General features: G+C 36.5%; 1 protein-coding gene and 1 long non-coding RNA gene across 4 annotated transcripts in view; one reads left to right on the top strand and one right to left on the bottom strand.

Annotated features, from left to right (window-relative positions):
- Window positions 1-18,107, top strand: part of LOC101749809 (connector enhancer of kinase suppressor of ras 2-like) — a 176,869-nt gene extending 158,762 nt beyond the window's left edge. For 2 of the 3 annotated variants that reach the window (XM_040699584.2, XM_046940483.1), the window contains 5 exons: window positions 6,043-6,113; window positions 6,802-6,902; window positions 8,340-8,847; window positions 9,142-9,341; window positions 9,745-18,107. In XM_040699584.2, coding sequence (XP_040555518.1) covers window positions 6,043-6,113; window positions 6,802-6,902; window positions 8,340-8,847; window positions 9,142-9,341; window positions 9,745-9,960 — 1,096 coding nt within the window. In that variant the 3' untranslated portion in view covers window positions 9,961-18,107. Of the gene's footprint in view, window positions 1-6,042; window positions 6,114-6,798; window positions 6,903-8,339; window positions 8,848-9,141; window positions 9,342-9,744 lie in introns of all 3 variants that reach the window. The other variant, XM_040699583.2, reaches the window with a different exon arrangement.
- Window positions 194-11,739, bottom strand: LOC112532317. The gene is made up of 4 exons (XR_005859358.2): window positions 11,669-11,739; window positions 3,198-3,250; window positions 1,160-1,330; window positions 194-444 (listed from the first exon to the last, which is right to left on the bottom strand). It is a non-coding gene; the product is annotated as an uncharacterized LOC112532317 (long non-coding RNA).
- Window positions 18,108-18,305: the final 198 nt, after the last annotated feature.

Below are 18,305 nucleotides of genomic sequence, written 5' to 3'. Positions count from 1 at the left end.
GCATTTAATAGAGCAGTGTTTTTGAGAACAGTGCTGTACATCCCAGTGATAAATGAACATGCATTATAGTCACATATTGTAATGTTATACTAGAAGTACTAAGCCAACACTGCAAAAACTGGAATTTTTAATAGCAGGAAGAAGTGGTGGATATAACTGTATAAATCAGGCCTTTAACGGTATTTGGCCTGTTTGATCTGATTTCCCTAAGAGTATGTGGAAATAAGATTTCAGAAATAAATCATCCCATTCCTTAACAATATTCTACCTCCTGCCTCCAAACCCCAAAACCTCATCCATATCTTTTCAGGGCATACAAGGTGGATGCACATGCTGGAGCATCTGCAATGGCATAGTAAAGGAAATGGAGACAACAACTAGTACTTGCCTGTAGATGGATACCGAGAAGTCTGGTGGTGAATTATCCACAGTAGTCTGGTAAATCTATGGGACAAGACTACATTAGGGTGAAATCCAGTTGCTGCATTTCACTAATGAAGACAATATTTTAGTTTCTTCTTAACTGGTTCCCTTATCTACTTAACTGATTCCCTTAGGTATCAGCATGGCAATCCAGTTTCATCTCAGCAATGGCTACTCCTTTTGCTTCACCTAGGCAGTGCTAGAGCTGCTACAAATGTGTTTGGGAATGTATTTGCAATTTGGCAAGAGATGTTCCAGTTGAGTGAGTTTCTCTGATGGTTCTGGTAGATTTCCTGAGGCTTTTATTTGAAATTGTAGTCTATCATAAAGTTATTGTGTATATATTTTCTGTGTTTCACACATATATTTGTACAGTAAGAAGCTATTTTATTTATTGCCACAAGGGTTATTTATTTGCCATAGAAGCAGTGAATTTTATTGTCTCTCATCCAGCAGGAATTAAAGACAAAAAAAGGAACCAAACCAAAACAGACTTCTGATCACAAAGGCATAGATGTGCATTCAGTTGACAGAGTGAAGATATAAAAAAATTAAAAAATTCCCCATTAAGTGCATGAAGTAGATGCACACACAGAGAGGGCATACATTGCTATGGTTCACTTGTCAATTCTTAAAGTGTCTGGGGCTTTTTTTCCTGCCTGACAAATCTAAGAAGACAATGCATGAAACAAGATCAACAGAGTCATGTCAAATTATCAAATCAGAGAGTACTTACAGTTTATCCCTTGAATGATTTTACTTAACGAATTCCAGCAACTGTGACAAATAAAATAGTAGAAATGCAGGCTGTTGAGAGTTGATATATTTGGAGAGATGAGCTCATTGAGAAAACTGTTCAGTGCTATATGTCAGGGTGAGACATCAATTATATATTTGGGCTTCTTTTCTGTAGTGGAAAAAAAAAAGGAATAATTTTAGCCATACCTATTACATGAACTTTTATTCTGTTAAATGAGGGCATTACTTGTACAGCCTTAGTGAACAGTGAAAATAATGAACCCTTAGAGCCTAAAAGGGAAACATTGATTTTTTCAGACGTCCATTAAGAAAGACTGGTCGGAAAGAAGCCAGCATACCAAATACAAAATTGATTTAAAAATATAGTTCTGTATTGCAAATAATTTTACGGTGAACTCTGGAATCCAATTATCTCACCGGTCTGAGAGGATATAATGCAAAGTTTATAACCTGAAAATACATATAAATTGCACTAAATAAATTGTAGGTATGAAGTAGATGGTTCAAGAGGATCTATGTTTTAATAAACTAAAAGATAACTTGATTTAGTTGAATTTAACTTCCACTCCAGTTCTTTTTTTTCTTTTAGCCAACTAATCTGTAGTGTACATGCAATCCCAAAAGTGAAGAAAGATCTATTCCTGCTCTGAAACTTTTAAAATACAAACCTGTGATAACTTGAAAGTGCAAGTATTAATTGATGAAAAGATACGAGAAAGATAAGAAATGGTTTTTAAATATTTAACTCTGTATTTATTTATGATGTGCTTTAACATTTTGGTATTTCATTGGTTTCATTTTTAAGAAAACACTTAAGAAAAATGAACAGTTAAGGGGAAGGGGTTATTTCTTGAGCTTACACCTTTTCAGGATATATCCTTTTTTTCCTTTTTCACCTGAATTAAATGTTAAAAAAAAAAAAAAGAGAGAGAGAGAGAAAAATGTTCCAAGGCTTTTTTTCACTTGTTTACCTTGTTCTGGATTGTTAGAAAGAAAGAGCCAAGAGGAGCTCTTACTCAAATAAATACTCCGTTACCCTTAATATAGGCATCAAACATTTCTTCTCTGCTTATGAGGAAGCTGTCCTTTTTGATGGTAGCACTTTGCTATAAATTAACAGTACTGCCTTGTTTGATACTTTCCTATTTACTCCCCAACAAATTGTATGTTCCATATCCTAGTATTTCTCTCACACTTTTTCTTTTTTTTTTCTTTTTTGGTCTGTGGTTTTCTTTTCTCAGATTTTGGCCTTTGCCCACATCATTATTTTTTCACCTGACTTCCTTTAACTTTAAGCAATTCAGCTGGTTAGCACTTAGTTTTCAAAGAAATGATTTCTTTTTCTAAAACCATTGATAAAAGCATACATCCTCTCATAAATTGTTTCCATCTTTAGCCGGGCGCTCTTAAAATGGAGAACTGATCTGAGTTCTTGTTGCCTTCGGACCCACGGACATGCACTGACCTTGGCTTGCCTCATTGTTATACTCAGCATGAGGAACTGTAACAGCAAACAGAAACTTGCTGCATTTGTAAAATGAGTGGTGGCATGTTATTGTTTTTTAATACAGTCTTCTAGGACAGTGAAGCTGTATGAAAATGTTTTTCTGGTTGTTTGGTCCGTTTTAACATTTCTCTAGTGTTTTTATTAAATGATCAGTAAGAGAATATGCTGCTGATTCCTGACAACTCAGGGCATTTTAAGCATGACTCACTCTTCAGTATCAAGTTTTGATTATTGTCACAGCTACTTAGTTCATGACTGCCCTCGGTGTCTTTGTAAACATCCCTTTCCAGGCCTTGGGGTAGAATCAGACTTGCAGAACAGTCCCTGGGCTGCAATCCCCTGGTACTAACCAGAATTATCTCAGTAAATTTAACTTAACTTCCTGCCATGCAGCTTTACTTTATCCTGAAGCAATGACAACAGAGCCTGTTTGTAATCAACAGAATTAATTAAAACGAAGTCTGATTTATTTAAAATTTGAACTATTGAGACGTAGTGCAAAACTTACTCCTGTATTGACATGACTTTTCCTGAGGCTTCCCATTCCCTCCATTTGGTTTTCTAAGGTAAAGGCAATAAAAAAAAATAATTAAAACACTTGTTGTTTCCCTGTAAATTGTTGCAATGTATGCAATTTGGTAAGTTTGGTTGAGTTGTTTCTCATAGGGCTTATAGACAATATTGAAAATAAAATGTTGGAGTAGAGTATCCTTGGGATATTGAGCACAGCTCTGCATGCATCACAGCTATTTTCTGTCTGGAATGCAAACCCTACTGTTTGCTGACCGGTCTAGAATCAAACCTAGTGAAAAGTATTGTTTAAGTTGTTCTCTGCCTATTCTTGAGAAATAAATTGCAAAAGAAAAAAAGTAAAAAAAAAAAAAAGAAAGAAAAAAAAAAAGTAAGATTAATTTTTGGAGGAAGAGGTGTCAAACTTTCTGCCTCTGGGGCCGAGATCTATGGGGATGTACAAGTAAGGCTGCTACACGTGTACCTGCCAGAATATCTCTTGTCTTTTTATGATCTCACGCAATTCAAAGTGCTATGAGGGAAGCAGCAATATAAACCAAACTAGACAAACTATCTCCTGTTTCTTCACTGTAAAGCCTGACAGGTATAGCATATAGTCTTGCATTGCATGACCTTTGATTAAGCATGCAGTCATTTATCCCTTAGAGAGTCTGATTCTGGCACACAGCTCCCATTGCCTTCCTGAAACCTGACATTTGCCTTCAAGGCATTCAGTGCAAAGTTCTGAACCAAGTGGCTGAGTTTCAAGCTTTCCAGAGTGAACTTTTTTATAACCTTGGCTGCCTGTTTTCTTAATAAAAATGAAAGTATGCATTTGCTCATCAGGCAAATTCATCATGTTTACACAGCTTTCCTTTTGAATTGAGTTTGCATTTCCTTGGGGGCGGGGGGAAGGATGTGTTAACTGTAAGAAAAAGATCTGTAATCTCAGCACTTCTGTAACTCCTGATTAACCTCAAAAACATTCACTCAGGCTTTTTAAGAAAATACAAAACCAGAGATTGAGATTCTTTTTCTTTTGTTGGAAGAGAATTTATCATTTTAAACCAGTGAATGTCATCAGATATCTCTTTTCATTTTCCTGACAAAGAGCTAACTCTGAATTGTGGTAAATGAGGTAAGAATGTACTTGTAACTATTGCAAGGACCTTTTTGCCTTTTGGTAGGAAAAAACAAATCTGGGCAATCTTCAAGAAGGAAGAGTACCTTCTGCTAATTCCAGATATGGACATTGAGGCCATATGAATAAAACAGATACTCTATCTACTGAGGAAATCCATGCTATTTTGAAGGTTATTACTAACAGTGAGCAGCAAATAACAATGAGCAACAAGATAAAACTGGCAAGAAATTTAAGCCAACATAAATTTCAGCACACTGATCACCAAAATGGCGGAACTTGGTTTGAGTTTGAAGATGGTAGCGCCCTGGTTTATTGTTGGTGCTTAAGCAGAACCTTAGTTAAAGCATCCAGTGGTAATGAGTTTAGAAATTCAGGAATAACTGTTGAAAAAATAGTAAATATAAATGTTTAATAATGAGGAAAAAGTATGATGCCATTTCAATTACTGCTATAAATATCATGCCTTTAAAATGAAGCAAATGTCAAGTGATCAGCATGTTCTTTCTTGAATGAAATTATTCCGGTGAGCACTGCAGAAAATCAGCTTTTCAGTAAACCTGTTAATCCATTTGAAATTTACTTCGTTAATGATAAAGATGAGGTATGCATGCTGATGCAAGCAATGTCTCTGTTAGCAGTTCTAAGCCTGTAGCTGGTATTTGTGAAAAATAATCATTGATTTAATTTTTACTTTCAATTTGGGGACTTCTGTTTTAATATGAAAAGGCAAAGCAATGCTTTTGTACAATTGTTTGTATTTTCATACTTTTGCAATTGAATTAGTCATTATAACAATTACCTGTAAGAAGTAAATGTTGTTATCCTCTTTAGATACTTATATAAGTCATAAGATATATAGAATGATTTGCTGAAGGCCATACAGTGAGTCAGTTTTCTATCTAATATTAGAGATGAAGACCATTGCTCTGAGCAACTGCAGAGCATTGCTTAGACCAGTAGATGAATACACGCTGGATTGTATTCTATTTTTAGTGGAGTATGCTCTTCCTTCATTTTCTGTCTTCTTGCTCCTATCTTTCATATTCTATGTCATTGCAAAAGTAATGTATTCATGAATGCCCTTAAAAGCTTGTTTTGTTCTAATTGCACTTAATAGATTTCCTGTTTCAATATGCAAAAAAATGGTCACTATTGTAGAATACCTATTGTTTACTAATATCTTTCTTGAGACGTCTTTGGAAGGTTTTTTTGTTGTGATATGATTCATCAGCCAAGAAAATAATTATTAAGAAAATGTGCATTGCATTGTCAAAAAGAAAACAGCTGCTTCTAGAAAACACATTCGATATTCTACAAAATTAATGATAATAATTTGGTCACTGTGTAAGGAAGTATTTAAGAATATAACTCAGATACGGGTTTTCGTGCAGGTATTATCATCATTCTAGTTTGTTTTATAGTCTTTTTGTAGCATTTTCAGGAAAGTTCTTGAAGTAGTGATCAAAATAAATAGTGTGCTCCTTTGCAATAAATGCAATGTGAACTGGAATAACTTTCAGTTACTTGAAATTAACTACTGAATTTATCTGAATCATCATTTTAACGGTCTGAAGTGTTCAGTGTAAGGACTAACCATTGCTTCTGACTTTTATACATGGTGGGAATCTGTACATCATCATGTTTACACTTGACACTGCTTTTAAGTATTCCTCTTCTTCATTTTCTGTTATTCTTTTAGATGGATGAATCGTCTGGGTCTCGCAGCAATTGGTTACACACCTGATGACAAGGATATTCATCCTGATGAAGGTAATGTTTCAGAGATAAGTAGGAGAAGAGCAGAGAGTACACCTGTTCATTATTTGAATGAAGTTGAAGATGTCATAACTGACTTCTTTATTAACATGTGTGCTATGCCTTATCGTAAGAACATACAGCCTTGAAGAATTAGATTTATTAGTGCCACCAAAAAATAAAATCCAGAATAATTTTAAGAAATATTTTAGAAAAATGATAAACACATTGCAAAGTCCATGCTGCACTATGACCTCCGAGAGCAGAGTCATCGCCTATGCTCATCACCCTAAAGCAAGTGAAGACATCACAGTTACAAGGTCAAGACGTGCTTTAGATCCATCTTCTGAGCCTTGCCTTTTTTGTCACAGCCTATTAGGTGAACACAGTTCAAGTAAATGTTTATGGCTCCTAGAAGGAAGTTTCCTTTTGAAACTCTGACCAGAAGCTGCTGTTTATTGTACAGTGGTTAGGTGCTTAATGTGCTTTCTGTAACACTATCCTAAATCATTTGAAGGTGGTTCTTTGTACTTGTGTATATGAAATACCATCCGTTTTTGCAAGATCTGCTCCTTAGTGGCTGCCAAGTGACCTAGGTGACTGTGAAATGTTTGCCCTTGCAAGCTAATGATATTTGGAAACTGTCAGAATAGCTTTCTTGTGGAAAAATACAGCACTGAAACCCGGAATGCTTTGTTAGCAGATTACTGGAGTGAAAGCGACCAGGATGATGTTGATGGCTCTTTAACCCTGAAGCAGGAAGGCTCCTCAACACTGTGTGACACCTATCACCGAACACCTTCAGTGAGTTATAAATACTGACATTAGGTCACCACAAAATATGTGCTTTGATTTGCATTTTGTTTGTTTATAATATTAATTATTATAAAGGTGGAACAAAGATCTCACTGTAAGAATGAAACTAGTGCTGTTCCTCATAAGCTATGAACTGAATGTTTCCATAACAAGTCAACTACAAAGTAAGGAGATGTAAATGTCGTCTTACACAGATATGCCACCAGACTGTGCATACTACATTTTTTGTATGATATGGCAAATTACATCTAATACCATCAAAAGATTCAAATCCTGACTTCACTGCAGAATGTGAATATAATGCAATGAATAGGACAGTTTGCATTAGCTGAGACTGTTTTTCAAATATGAGTATTGGACACTGGATATTATTGGATGTTAGAGATTAAGACCAGATCACATTCATTTCATAATTATGTTTTAGTATGAACATTTCTTTTCAAAAATGAATTTTTAGAGGTAAGGCTTTTTTTGGTCTGTTTTTCACCAGATGAACCATTGCATACAATATGATAGCAGTAACAGCATTTTCTGTCAATGTCATAAGACATTAAGTAGCAGACAAAAATACTTCTAGTATATTGTGTAGGGAGAGGTTTTGATAAGTTAGAGAAAAAAAAGTTTTGTTTACGAACAGGTTCTAGTAGCAAATAAGAACATTTCTAACATATAGAACATGCTGTGGTATTTAATCTGTTTCTAAGCAGATAGGCCTGTTCTCTATTTTTCTTTCAGATTTTTCTTCAGCGTGAATGACACGATCCTCACACAACCAGACCCAAAGAAAGAGTGGCTGAGGCAACAGCATCACATGGGTGAAGTTCAGACTGACATTCACCCATGTGATGCTGTTTTATCAACTGAGACACAGGTTAAGCCTCTCCCTTTCTGTTTTTTCACTTTTTTGCCTTTCTCTTTGTTTTTGAATTAAAATGATACACAGACCCAGCAGAATTAAAATGATTTGATACATTTAGCAGTCTCCCCAAATTCAAAAACTTTCCTGGGTGCTGAAGTTTTTTTGGTTTTTTGTTTTTTTTCTTGTTTGGCTGGATATTTATCCTCTAAAAATAAGAAAGGAAATCCAATTATGGTTTCTTTTGGGGGCTTTCATGTCTTCACAGCACACTGCTGGACTGAGCATAAACTGGACAGGTCTTCAGAAAACCTTTGTTTTTGAGCAGTTCCTTCCAGCAGTAGTTGCTGATGGGCAGAGAATGTGCAAAACAAGAATAGGGAGTGGTTAAAACATAGCACTTGCATAAAAGAATTCACTGCTAGGTATGTTCTGTTCACAAAGGTTCATATTATGACTTATCAAAACACACATATAAGCCCATTTTATTAGTATGTGTCATGTTCTTGTAATTTTCTTGGGTCCATTCAAAACTGTCTTAAAGTCGGATCTTTTTTGTTTCTTTCCAGGTGACTTCGTCAAGTCCATTCCCTGAAGCCAAACATGGACGACACTTTTCAAGTGAATCAACATATTCCCATTCTTCAGCTGAAGATTCTCGACAAGATGTAGCAGGAAGCACACATTCATCAGGATGCAGACCTCCCTACCGAGAAAGACGCTCATGGCAGGATCTGATAGAGACTCCATTAACCAGTTCAGGGCTCCATTTTCTCCAAACTGTTCCTCCTGATCCAGAATATGTGAGTGGGCAGCCTGGTATGTCACCAGAAAGACGAAGACAAGCAACATTGCCAGTACAAAGACGTCATAATTATGAACAGGATGGGCCTTTCCCTTTAGTGGAGTGTCAGAGAGGACATAGCTCTCATAGCAGGCCACAGAAGCAACGCAGTCAAAGCCTTCCACGAAATAGAGATGTCAGGGGTAAGGGGCATGTGAAGTCCATAGAAGGAACAGAGGACAACTTGGAAGAGAAAATTCCTATTAGAAGGCACAATAGTTTTTGTGCAGAAGGTAAGCTTTTGGAGATACTCTGATCTGCCTTGAAAGAGCAATAATTCCATTATTCTCAGCCAAGTTTTTGTCCATCAAGATTTGATTCTGACAAATTCATCAGTGACTACAGAGGACTTTGCATTTAAAATGCTTGAATGTAGTGTTTAATGATACAGCTTTGTGGGTTTTCAAAATGAAAATGGGAAGACTGTGTCATAGGTTATTTTACACACTAATTTGCAGTATTCTTATTTTTATCGACTTCAGCTGAATTGCTGTGGTTTGTTCTTAGTTTTCTTTATTTTCTTTCAGAAAGCATAAAAGAAACTGGAGAAAATTTAGACGGTCTGCAAGAGCTTTATAAGTCTCTGGAACAAGCTAGTTTGTCAGCTTTTGGAGAACAGCGTCCTTCCACCAAGCAGGAGTTCCGCAAGTCTTTTGTAAAGCGATGTAATGATCCAGTTATCAATGAAAAGCTTCACCACATCAGAGTACTCAAGAGCACTTTAAAAGTAAGGCTTTATCATTAATTTTGTGTATGAGAAATCTGAACTTGTAGAACTCTCAGTGTTTTCCCATAGATATAGAGTGTTTCTTTGCTGCTTTAGAATTAAGTTTCAAAGAAACTAACAGTACTTGAAAGTAATTGTGTTCTAGTCTCAAATCAAAGTAAAGCCAAAACCAACCAATCAAGCATTACTTGGCACTCTTTATAGGCATGCGGAAAGTGCCAGGACGCGAGCTGTCAACCAGTTTAAGCTGTAGTAGTTCCTGATTATAGACAAAAAATTCAAGTGTCTGGAGTAGTCTCTCTAGTACCTTGCATTAAAATGAAAGAAGAAATAAAATTCCAAAATACAAAGGGTGGGATACATTTCATTTTGACATGTACTGTGTCTTTCTGGAATTTGATAGGCAAAGGAAGGGGACCTCACAGTTATCAACAGCCTTCTGGATGATCCCAACTTAACATCAAAGAAGTTTAAAGATTGGAAACTAAAGAACTATGAGTTTTTCCTGGACATTTGTGAGTACAGTGCTGCTCTGAAATCTCAAAATGGAGCCTCTGAACTTGCAACCTCAGCACCAATGCTGACACATACACATTCATTCATTGAAACTCACGTCTGACAGGACTCGTATCATGAATAATTGCTGGGTGCCATGAAAAATCAGTAAGACAAACACTGTAATATTTATAAATAATGTGCTCAGCAGTACTGTAAATACGTTGGATAAGAGAATAGTGCCACAGGATGCCTACTACATTGCATGATAAGACAATATTCTTTATTATTTTTTGTTTGCTATTATCAACCGATGTCCGTATAAAGCTCTGCATTAGAAAGAAGCCGTGCAGAAGTGTAGCTGACAACAAACACCAGTATATTTAAAGTACTGTACTAAAAACCAAGCTTCTAGTATGAGCTCCTGCAATCATTTTATATATTTAGATATATTTAAATATATCTATGTATATAAAACTTAACACGATAGTTGATATTTACTTTTTAAATGCTCTACAGTTCACATTTTCATGTTTTTCTTGAGAAAAATATAAAATGAAAACATAAAGACACTGGACACTCTTAGAGATGAACGATTATTTTTGCTACATTTCCAAGTAGTGACCATCTTTGCAAATAAAAGGACAGATGTATCAAAATGTAAACTCAATCCCTATAGTGTGCCTTAAAATGTACACTGTACATCTAGCAAATAGATCCCAATCTGGCCCTATGGGCATACAGTATATGCCATTTAGATACTGTGTTTGTAAAATACTGTGCCTGCCTTTAAAATGAATGAATATAAGTGTGTAGGTGTGGCACAGGAGTTAAGATATGAGTAGAACAATATTGGTTGTTCACTAATGCTGCAACTTACGCTGCTTTTAACATAATTTGAAATATTTCATGGTGAAAGAAAAACATCTGCACTGAATATGGCACATTCTGCAGGTTTTCATAGTTTCTTCACTGTGAATTTAAGTGACACATGCCTGTGAGTCACACAGTTCAAAAAAAGCTCTGATGCTTCAAGGATAAGTATTAAGTAAAAAAAAAAAAAATAAAACCTAAACTAATCAATTAAATTCTGTAATAGACTGGCATCTGAAGCTGAGTAAATTATTCAAAAATATAATAATGTCTGGCAATAATTTTTAACTGGTAGTAAGTACATCAGCAAGTGGGTGAAGTTACTCATTACATCACTTGAAGAAAACCAGTCCGTACTGATTGGTTTTCAAAAGACACACAAGTCACATCATGTATTTCACTTCCTTGCTTGGATCAGAATGAATCAGTTTGGAGAAGATACCTGCATTCTTGAAAAAAAACATTGCTCTGAATGTTACTGGACATCCGTTTCCAACACAGATTCACAGTTTTCTTTGACTACGCTTGCTAGAATATTTCTAGAAAGCAGGACAAAGGAGGTGTGAATTCAGATGATGTCATTTTACTTAAACAGATATTCACTGATAATTTTCCACTATATAAACCTGTCTCTCATATACCAGAAACTGTAAAATTCATAAAATTCAATATAATATGGGGGAAAAATGTTATCTCAAAAAAGTTCTAGTGTCCAGAAAGAGATTTAAGTATTCACAAAGCCACAACTGGGTAGAGGTATTCCATTTGTTTAGGACAGTGTCCATCAAGCAGCTGTGGCAAGTTAACAGGACACTGGGAGAAAAGCTCGTGGGTCAAAATAAAGACAGAAAGATCACTTAGCAATTATAGACTCTGCTTGTGGAAAACTACTTAAATTCATTGTTCATTAAAAATAGAGCAAGATAATGAGCAACAAAGACAAAATTAAAACCACTTACCCCCACACTGTCCCCCTTCTACCCAGGCTCAACTTCATTCCTTTCCTGGCTCTTCTATCTCCTCCCACTCTGCTCACCATGACAATGGGGAATGGAAGGCTGTGGTCAGACTGTAACGCTCCATCTGTGCCACTCCTTCCGTCTCACACTGTATTCCTCTGCTCTAGCATGGTGCCACTCCCATAGATACAGTCCTTGATCAGCTTGCAGTATAGGTCCTTCCCACGGGCTGCATTTCTTCCAGAACTACTCCAGGATGAGTCCATTCTGTGAGATGCAGTCCTTCAGGAGCACACGGCTCCTGCTTTTGTCCTCCAGGTTCCTTTGTGGGTTCCCCACAGGCTACAGCCTCCATCAGGGCACATCCATCCAGTGCTCCTCCACAGGATGCAGGGGAATCTTTGCTCTGGTGCCTGGGAATATCCCCCTGCTCTTCCTCCTCTGGTCTTGGTACCTGCAGATTTGTCTCTGATTTTTCTCACTCTTACAAATGGTGCACGGTGTTTTTTGTCCTGTCTTAAATATGCTATCTGCTTTGCTTATGGTTGAGCTTTGGCCAGTGGTGGGGCCATTCTGGAGGTGGCTAGAAAGGCTGTATGACATGAGGACAGCCCCTTGCTCTGTTCTCCCAGAGCCACTCCTGCAGCCTTTCTGCTACCAAAACCTTGCCCTGACAACTCATTGCAGCCCTGAAGAAACACAACTCAGATTTGATTTTTATTCTTAGGTTTTTTTGTTTGTTTGCTTGTTTTTGGCATTTATTTGAACCACAGTGGGTGCAGTGATTAAATAAACATTCTAGAACAGTATGAGATGTTATTAGTAGGGATCTGTTACTTGACAGCTGTTTCGAGTTCTCATCACAGAAGCAGCTGAGTCACAGCATCGTTGTAGCAAATACATTTGGATAGAACATACAACATGAAAGCATATTTGGTGTGCTTTAGCAAGTTAACTATACACTTGAGAGTCACTGAAGACAATGGCTCCTCACATGCATGCATCAGAGTGGAGCAGGATCACGTCATACATATCATACTGAATATTAAGCGTACACTGAAGGCTCTAACACCTGAGGCCATAAAAAAGCATACAGGAAAATAGAGAACAACAAGTTGTCATAAAAATTGGAGCTGCAGTATTCAGGCAAAATGTAAAACTCTGTTTAAACATATTTGCTATGTGAATGCTACAGTTACTGAACAACTGAATAGCAAAAGCATTAATAGAGGGAATTCATCTAACTTTTTTTCCTAGCGGATCTCTGACAGATATTTCACTATTTTTAATACCATCCTTCATATAATATGGAACAAATGTTAAGCAGTGATGCAAGGAAATGCATAAATTATACAAACCATTTATAAACCAATTCACACTTTAAGTGTAAGCAGTGATGGTCACCAAATTAAGTAGATGAAATTTTCTATATTCATAAACAAATGTAAAGTTTGTAAGATTTAAGTAATCTTGCTTGTAATTTATAGCAAGCAAAATCTAATTTTAAATTAAGCATCACAAACATTTTGTTCTTTCACAAAGGCTAGCTGACAAGAATTTTTACATACTTCTTGCATGCACACTCAACTCCATACTAAGGCCCTTCCTTCTCCATGACTAGTTTCTTCTTTCTGCGTCTAAGTACTAATCCAGCTGAACTACAGAAATTAATGCACAAAGTGCATTAATTTTTTTTTTTTTTTAATTAACATAGAGCAATTATTTAGAATTTCATGATCTTCAAAATAACTTGAATGAAAGAGCAATAAAAATATTGGATCTAAAATCCATGTACCAAATCCAAATAGGTCAGTTTCTCCTGGACCAAAAGGTACTCTAACTCTGTACAACGGAGCTGAAATTATTCAGGTAGCTGTGATTACATAATGTTTTTAAATTAGGGGGGAAAAAAAAGTTTGCTGTTGAGTTCAAGGGAAATAAACAGCATCAGTAGAGTACATTTATTAGCGTAATAGATTCTCTGCCTTCCTGCTTAAACAAAAACTGGTTCTTACCATATATAACTACATGAAGAGATTTTTTGGATGTGTATTATTTATCCAGATTTTACTGAAGTTAGTCAGCTTAGTGTCTTCCATCAGAATTCCTGCCAGACTCTTCTTTAGCTGCAGGAAAAATGTCCCTCAGTCATCACTCTGAGACTTCACAAGCTCAGTCTTTTTGTTTTTAACATACGTTTCTATACAACTCATTTAATGCTCGCAATAAACCACTGATTCCCCTTCTTTTTAATATACTGTTATGTATCCACTGAATTCTTAGTTTGTTGAAAACTATCTTAGAAGCCATCTCAGTAGCACTTCCTGGGAACATTGGGGCTTTTTTCTTGCTTTCATAGATTCTAGGCAACAACTTTCCTGAGTTTAGTCTTGTTACTAACAAGAAGTAATCAGAAGAGAAGGAGGTTCTTGTCAGTCTGTGTCCCCAAATTCTTTGACAGAAATAAAGTTGTGAAAATACTGCCTCATACTTGAAGGCAGGACAGGTAGGATTCTTTTTGTCCTAACTGAAATCAACCTGTGTTGTATTGTGCGGGGAATCTGTATCCTCCACAGAAAAGCCGGTTGCTTTACTTCACTGGCAAAACCCACCTTACTGCATCTTCTGCCTTCTCAAACACATCACGAGCACTTCTTGCTCTGCATTACATTTTAGTGCCATAAAGAGAGACTGATCAATTGCTACTAAAAGGTATCGGAGGATGTGATTTGATGCCAATTTCCAGGGAATTCTGAATGTGATCAGTCAGTTCATGTTCACATCCAGACTGCTCTTTTCAGCTAGTAATGGCTAATAATGTGCTGTACTACTTGGTTTTCCAAGGGAAAAAAAAAACGTGTTGCAGAGAATTGCCAGATGTATGTCTTGCTAAAATCTTACTGTCATCAGCAATTACAGCTTTCCAGACCAAAATAATCATTCAATTCAAAGTTTAGTGAAGGATTGCAAAGGTACCTTTAAAGGGATTACTTCACTGAAGCACTGAGAATTGCTCAGAAAAATCTGTTTATAGTACACACGAGTTCCTGTAGTATATATTGTTAAAATAATGTGGCATCTTGGTTTCGTAATGGGTTGTTTTTTTCTGCTTAATTTTCCAGATAGGGAAATCAAATGGAAGGGCATAAGTTGCTCCAAAAGTAATGCCTACTATTTATTTCTATGAAAAAGAAAACAAAGACCACTGTTAATGGTCTAAAAAATACTGTTTTTCAACACAGTCATCACCATTAGCTGATTCGTGCAGATGAGCTGGAGAAGATGCTCTTCATCTTGTGTCGGTGACAGCTTTGTATGACAGCTGTGCATGGCCATCCAGAACAGGACTTGTCTTTCACGTTGCTGTCACTGCTGCTGAAATGCACCACTCACTGCTCACATCCACTATCTGGTCTTCAGAACATTCAGTAAGTGTCAGTGAACATCAATGGATGTAATTCTTTCTGCATGGAGGAATTCAATTCCACACCTTTCCTTCATAGGCAATTCCTTACCAGACATCATTTTTTCAAAGTGCCCCTCTGCTGCCATCTGTCACACAGAAACAAAATATAAAAGAATATTGGTGGGAAGGTTCAATTTCTCCTGCTGTCCCACCAACATCTGTTTCTGATATCTGAGCATAATAAAATGGGAGGCATTACTTTTGGAGCAGTCCTTGTAGTAACGCCTTTCTGTCTGTAGGGTAAATCTATAGAAGACTTCACATGCCACAGGCCTTAGACCACTGAGCTTAAGATCTCCTTAGAGATAATAAGCACTTTTCCCTGTTGCCAAATGATGTTTATTAATAATTATTTACAAAAATCTTTAATAATGTGACAGAATCAAGAAGCAATATTATCTAATTAACTTACATTAAGTAACAAGAAGTTCCTTTTTTCCTTCTAGAATGTTTCCCTCATTAAAGCTAAGGTTCAGAGCAGCTTTTTCAGGCAGGCTACTCTTGGGACAGCTTCCCCATCTCCTGCTATTTACAGTGAGTGGATGTGGCTCTCAGTGGTTGTTAACTCAACATGCATCTGAAAATCAAACCTGAGACATATTATCAGCTAATGAATGGAGAATACACGGTTGTTTTAAACAAAAACAAGTAAGTTGTATTTTCTTAGTTGAGTTTAAAATATTTATTTACTCCTATTATGTATAAGTATAGTATTTTATTTCTCAACAGTTCCATTTGCTGTGTCTAGGCAGTTGACTATTCTTTGTATTGTTCTTGATGTAGTACGTGAAAAAAACATTTGTTTAAGATTAATTTCTATGCTTTACAGCTTATGCCATACTTGCATACTTAGACTGAGGTCTATAAAGAATATTGTTTAAGCTTTTAGCAGAGTTTCAGTTTTGGGGGCTGTTTCTTTTGTTTTGTTTGTTTGATGGGTTTGTTTGTTTTGAGATAGCTGATACTCTACTGGGACCTAGTGTTAATAACAGGATAAACAATTTCCAGGAATATACTGCCCATCACTATCTTTACGAACCATATTCATTCTTAATGCAGGCCAGACAAATACAATGCATTTATTTTTATCACGTGCATACAAGGGTTACTGTGACAATGAGGGATTTTGCTGTATGCATTAATGCCGCTGTATTAGGTCCACTAACTTCTGTCCTCGCATTTCTAGAATATTACTCATTCTCAGGCATTGGTGAGGGTATCAATACAGATCTTTTTACTAACTGTAAATGTATCTGTCTGAATGCTGCAGTTTAAATAAGGATGCCACATTATACATATTAACTCTATTGCTTTTTTTCACTGGCAACCACGAAGCAAATGTCTTAACAAAACTTGTTCACTGGCCAAAATAACAGCAAAGGCCTCGTTACCAGTTAAGACTTTTGCTTTATTGAGAAACAAGGTTTTCAACTTAAAAATCTGAAATGGAAACAGGTTAGAATATAGGAGAAATGCACTAGTATTAATAAACTTTTTACATTTGACACATACTGTATTACAAAGACAATATCCTTGCAAGAGCATTAATTGCTGGGCCATAGGTGACTTCTGTCTAGTTTACTACAGTAGCTAATAAAACTTGTATAGAGAGCCTTTTATAGATAATGCTTACATGTATGAAAATGTATGACACCCTTGTACTATGGCTTGCACTTTACTTGCATTAAACTGTGAAGTAGGCTGTAGTAATGTCTTTGTATATTCAGGGGTTGAAATACCAAAGCACTAGAGTATGGTACTGCTGGTGTTCAACCTGTACTGTTAATTAAAGCTGAACGTGCTGATAACGTGTACTTCGAAAACCCCACTAACTTACAATCTTTAGCAAATAATGCTATGGGGTCTCCATGGTCTTTGTTTCTTTGTAAATATAAACATTCTTACTGTTTCTGTAGCAATAGGAGGTTATAAACCAAACTTTCAATAGGACTGTTTTCAATAACGAAAAAAAATCTATAGCGCCTTGTATAAAACTCATGGAGACTCCATGACCTGTGGGCATTTTTTGTTTACAAGCAGTATGTATATAAGTATTAGCGGCAGAACTGTTATTTATCACAAAGTTATGTTGTGGTTGGTTCTTTCTAAAGTAAATATGTGTTTTATGTCATTATGAAAAATAAGTATTTTTAGTAAGAGCCATCTTGAAAAGTTTGAAGCATCAAAGCTTCAAATACTCGGAATCTTCCATGTTTCAGCCTTGTTTTTCCAAACAACTGTGAGATGAGCTGCGAGGTCACGGTAAACCACCTATCCATGCCAGGGAAGGTGTCTGAGTTGTACCACAGTTTATGACATTCTGCAACCTTTCTCTACTGACCATCTTGCTTTAGCGCTTTTATGAGCAGATGCTCTACCGATACCATAGTAAAGTCCTTCAGCTCGCTGAACAGAGAGAGAAAATTAACTGCTCTAACTGGACGCATACAGGTTAGGCTAGGTTTCAACCCCTGGATAATACAGCACTCTTTGGTTTCACAACAGTATTTTTAATTTTATACTTGTCTATGTTGAGAGATGATCCAATAGTTTCTATAGGCAGTGAACGTTAGGTTTCTTTTTTTCCTCTTCTCAGATGACTTCTGTGTGAACTACTGTAACTGGCTGCGTTTTTCTATCACAGATGAACTTGTTAACTTTTGTGTGTCTACAATGAAAATTTATGAATGGAAACCTTCACTGTGTGTTGCTCACTGGGCATATACCTCATGGTACATTGCACAGACGTGTAAGTTGTAAGTTGCACTGCAACATTAAAAAAGGAACATATTGCTCTTTTTTCAAAGATATTAACTTATTTAAGAGATATAGTCTGTACATTATTAAAAAGAACATTTATTCTTCCTAAATTCAAACAAAGCTTTTGTTTTGGGGGGAGAAAAAAAGAAAAAAAAAGTTGTAAACTTCAGTTGTAAATTTGGACTTCAATAAACGGAATTATCTGCACTTAAACTTTGTGCTCACGTTGTTTTAGTGCGTGTTCTCTAATAACTGTAATTACGAAGAGTAATTCAAGCCCAGGCTGTGAGCAGGACCGGAGCAGAGCTGCAGGCCGCTCTCCACGCAGGGTCTGCAGGACCGGCCTCAGCCACACGCGACAACAAAGAGAGCCGCGCCCACCCAAAGAGCGGGGGAGTGTTTCGGTCCGGT

Source organism: Gallus gallus, chromosome 4 (genome assembly GCF_016699485.2).
Source record: "Gallus gallus isolate bGalGal1 chromosome 4, bGalGal1.mat.broiler.GRCg7b, whole genome shotgun sequence".
NCBI lineage: Eukaryota > Metazoa > Chordata > Aves > Galliformes > Phasianidae > Gallus > Gallus gallus.
The sequence above is the reverse complement of the archived record's forward strand: the minus strand, read 5'-3'. Positions and strand labels throughout refer to the sequence as shown.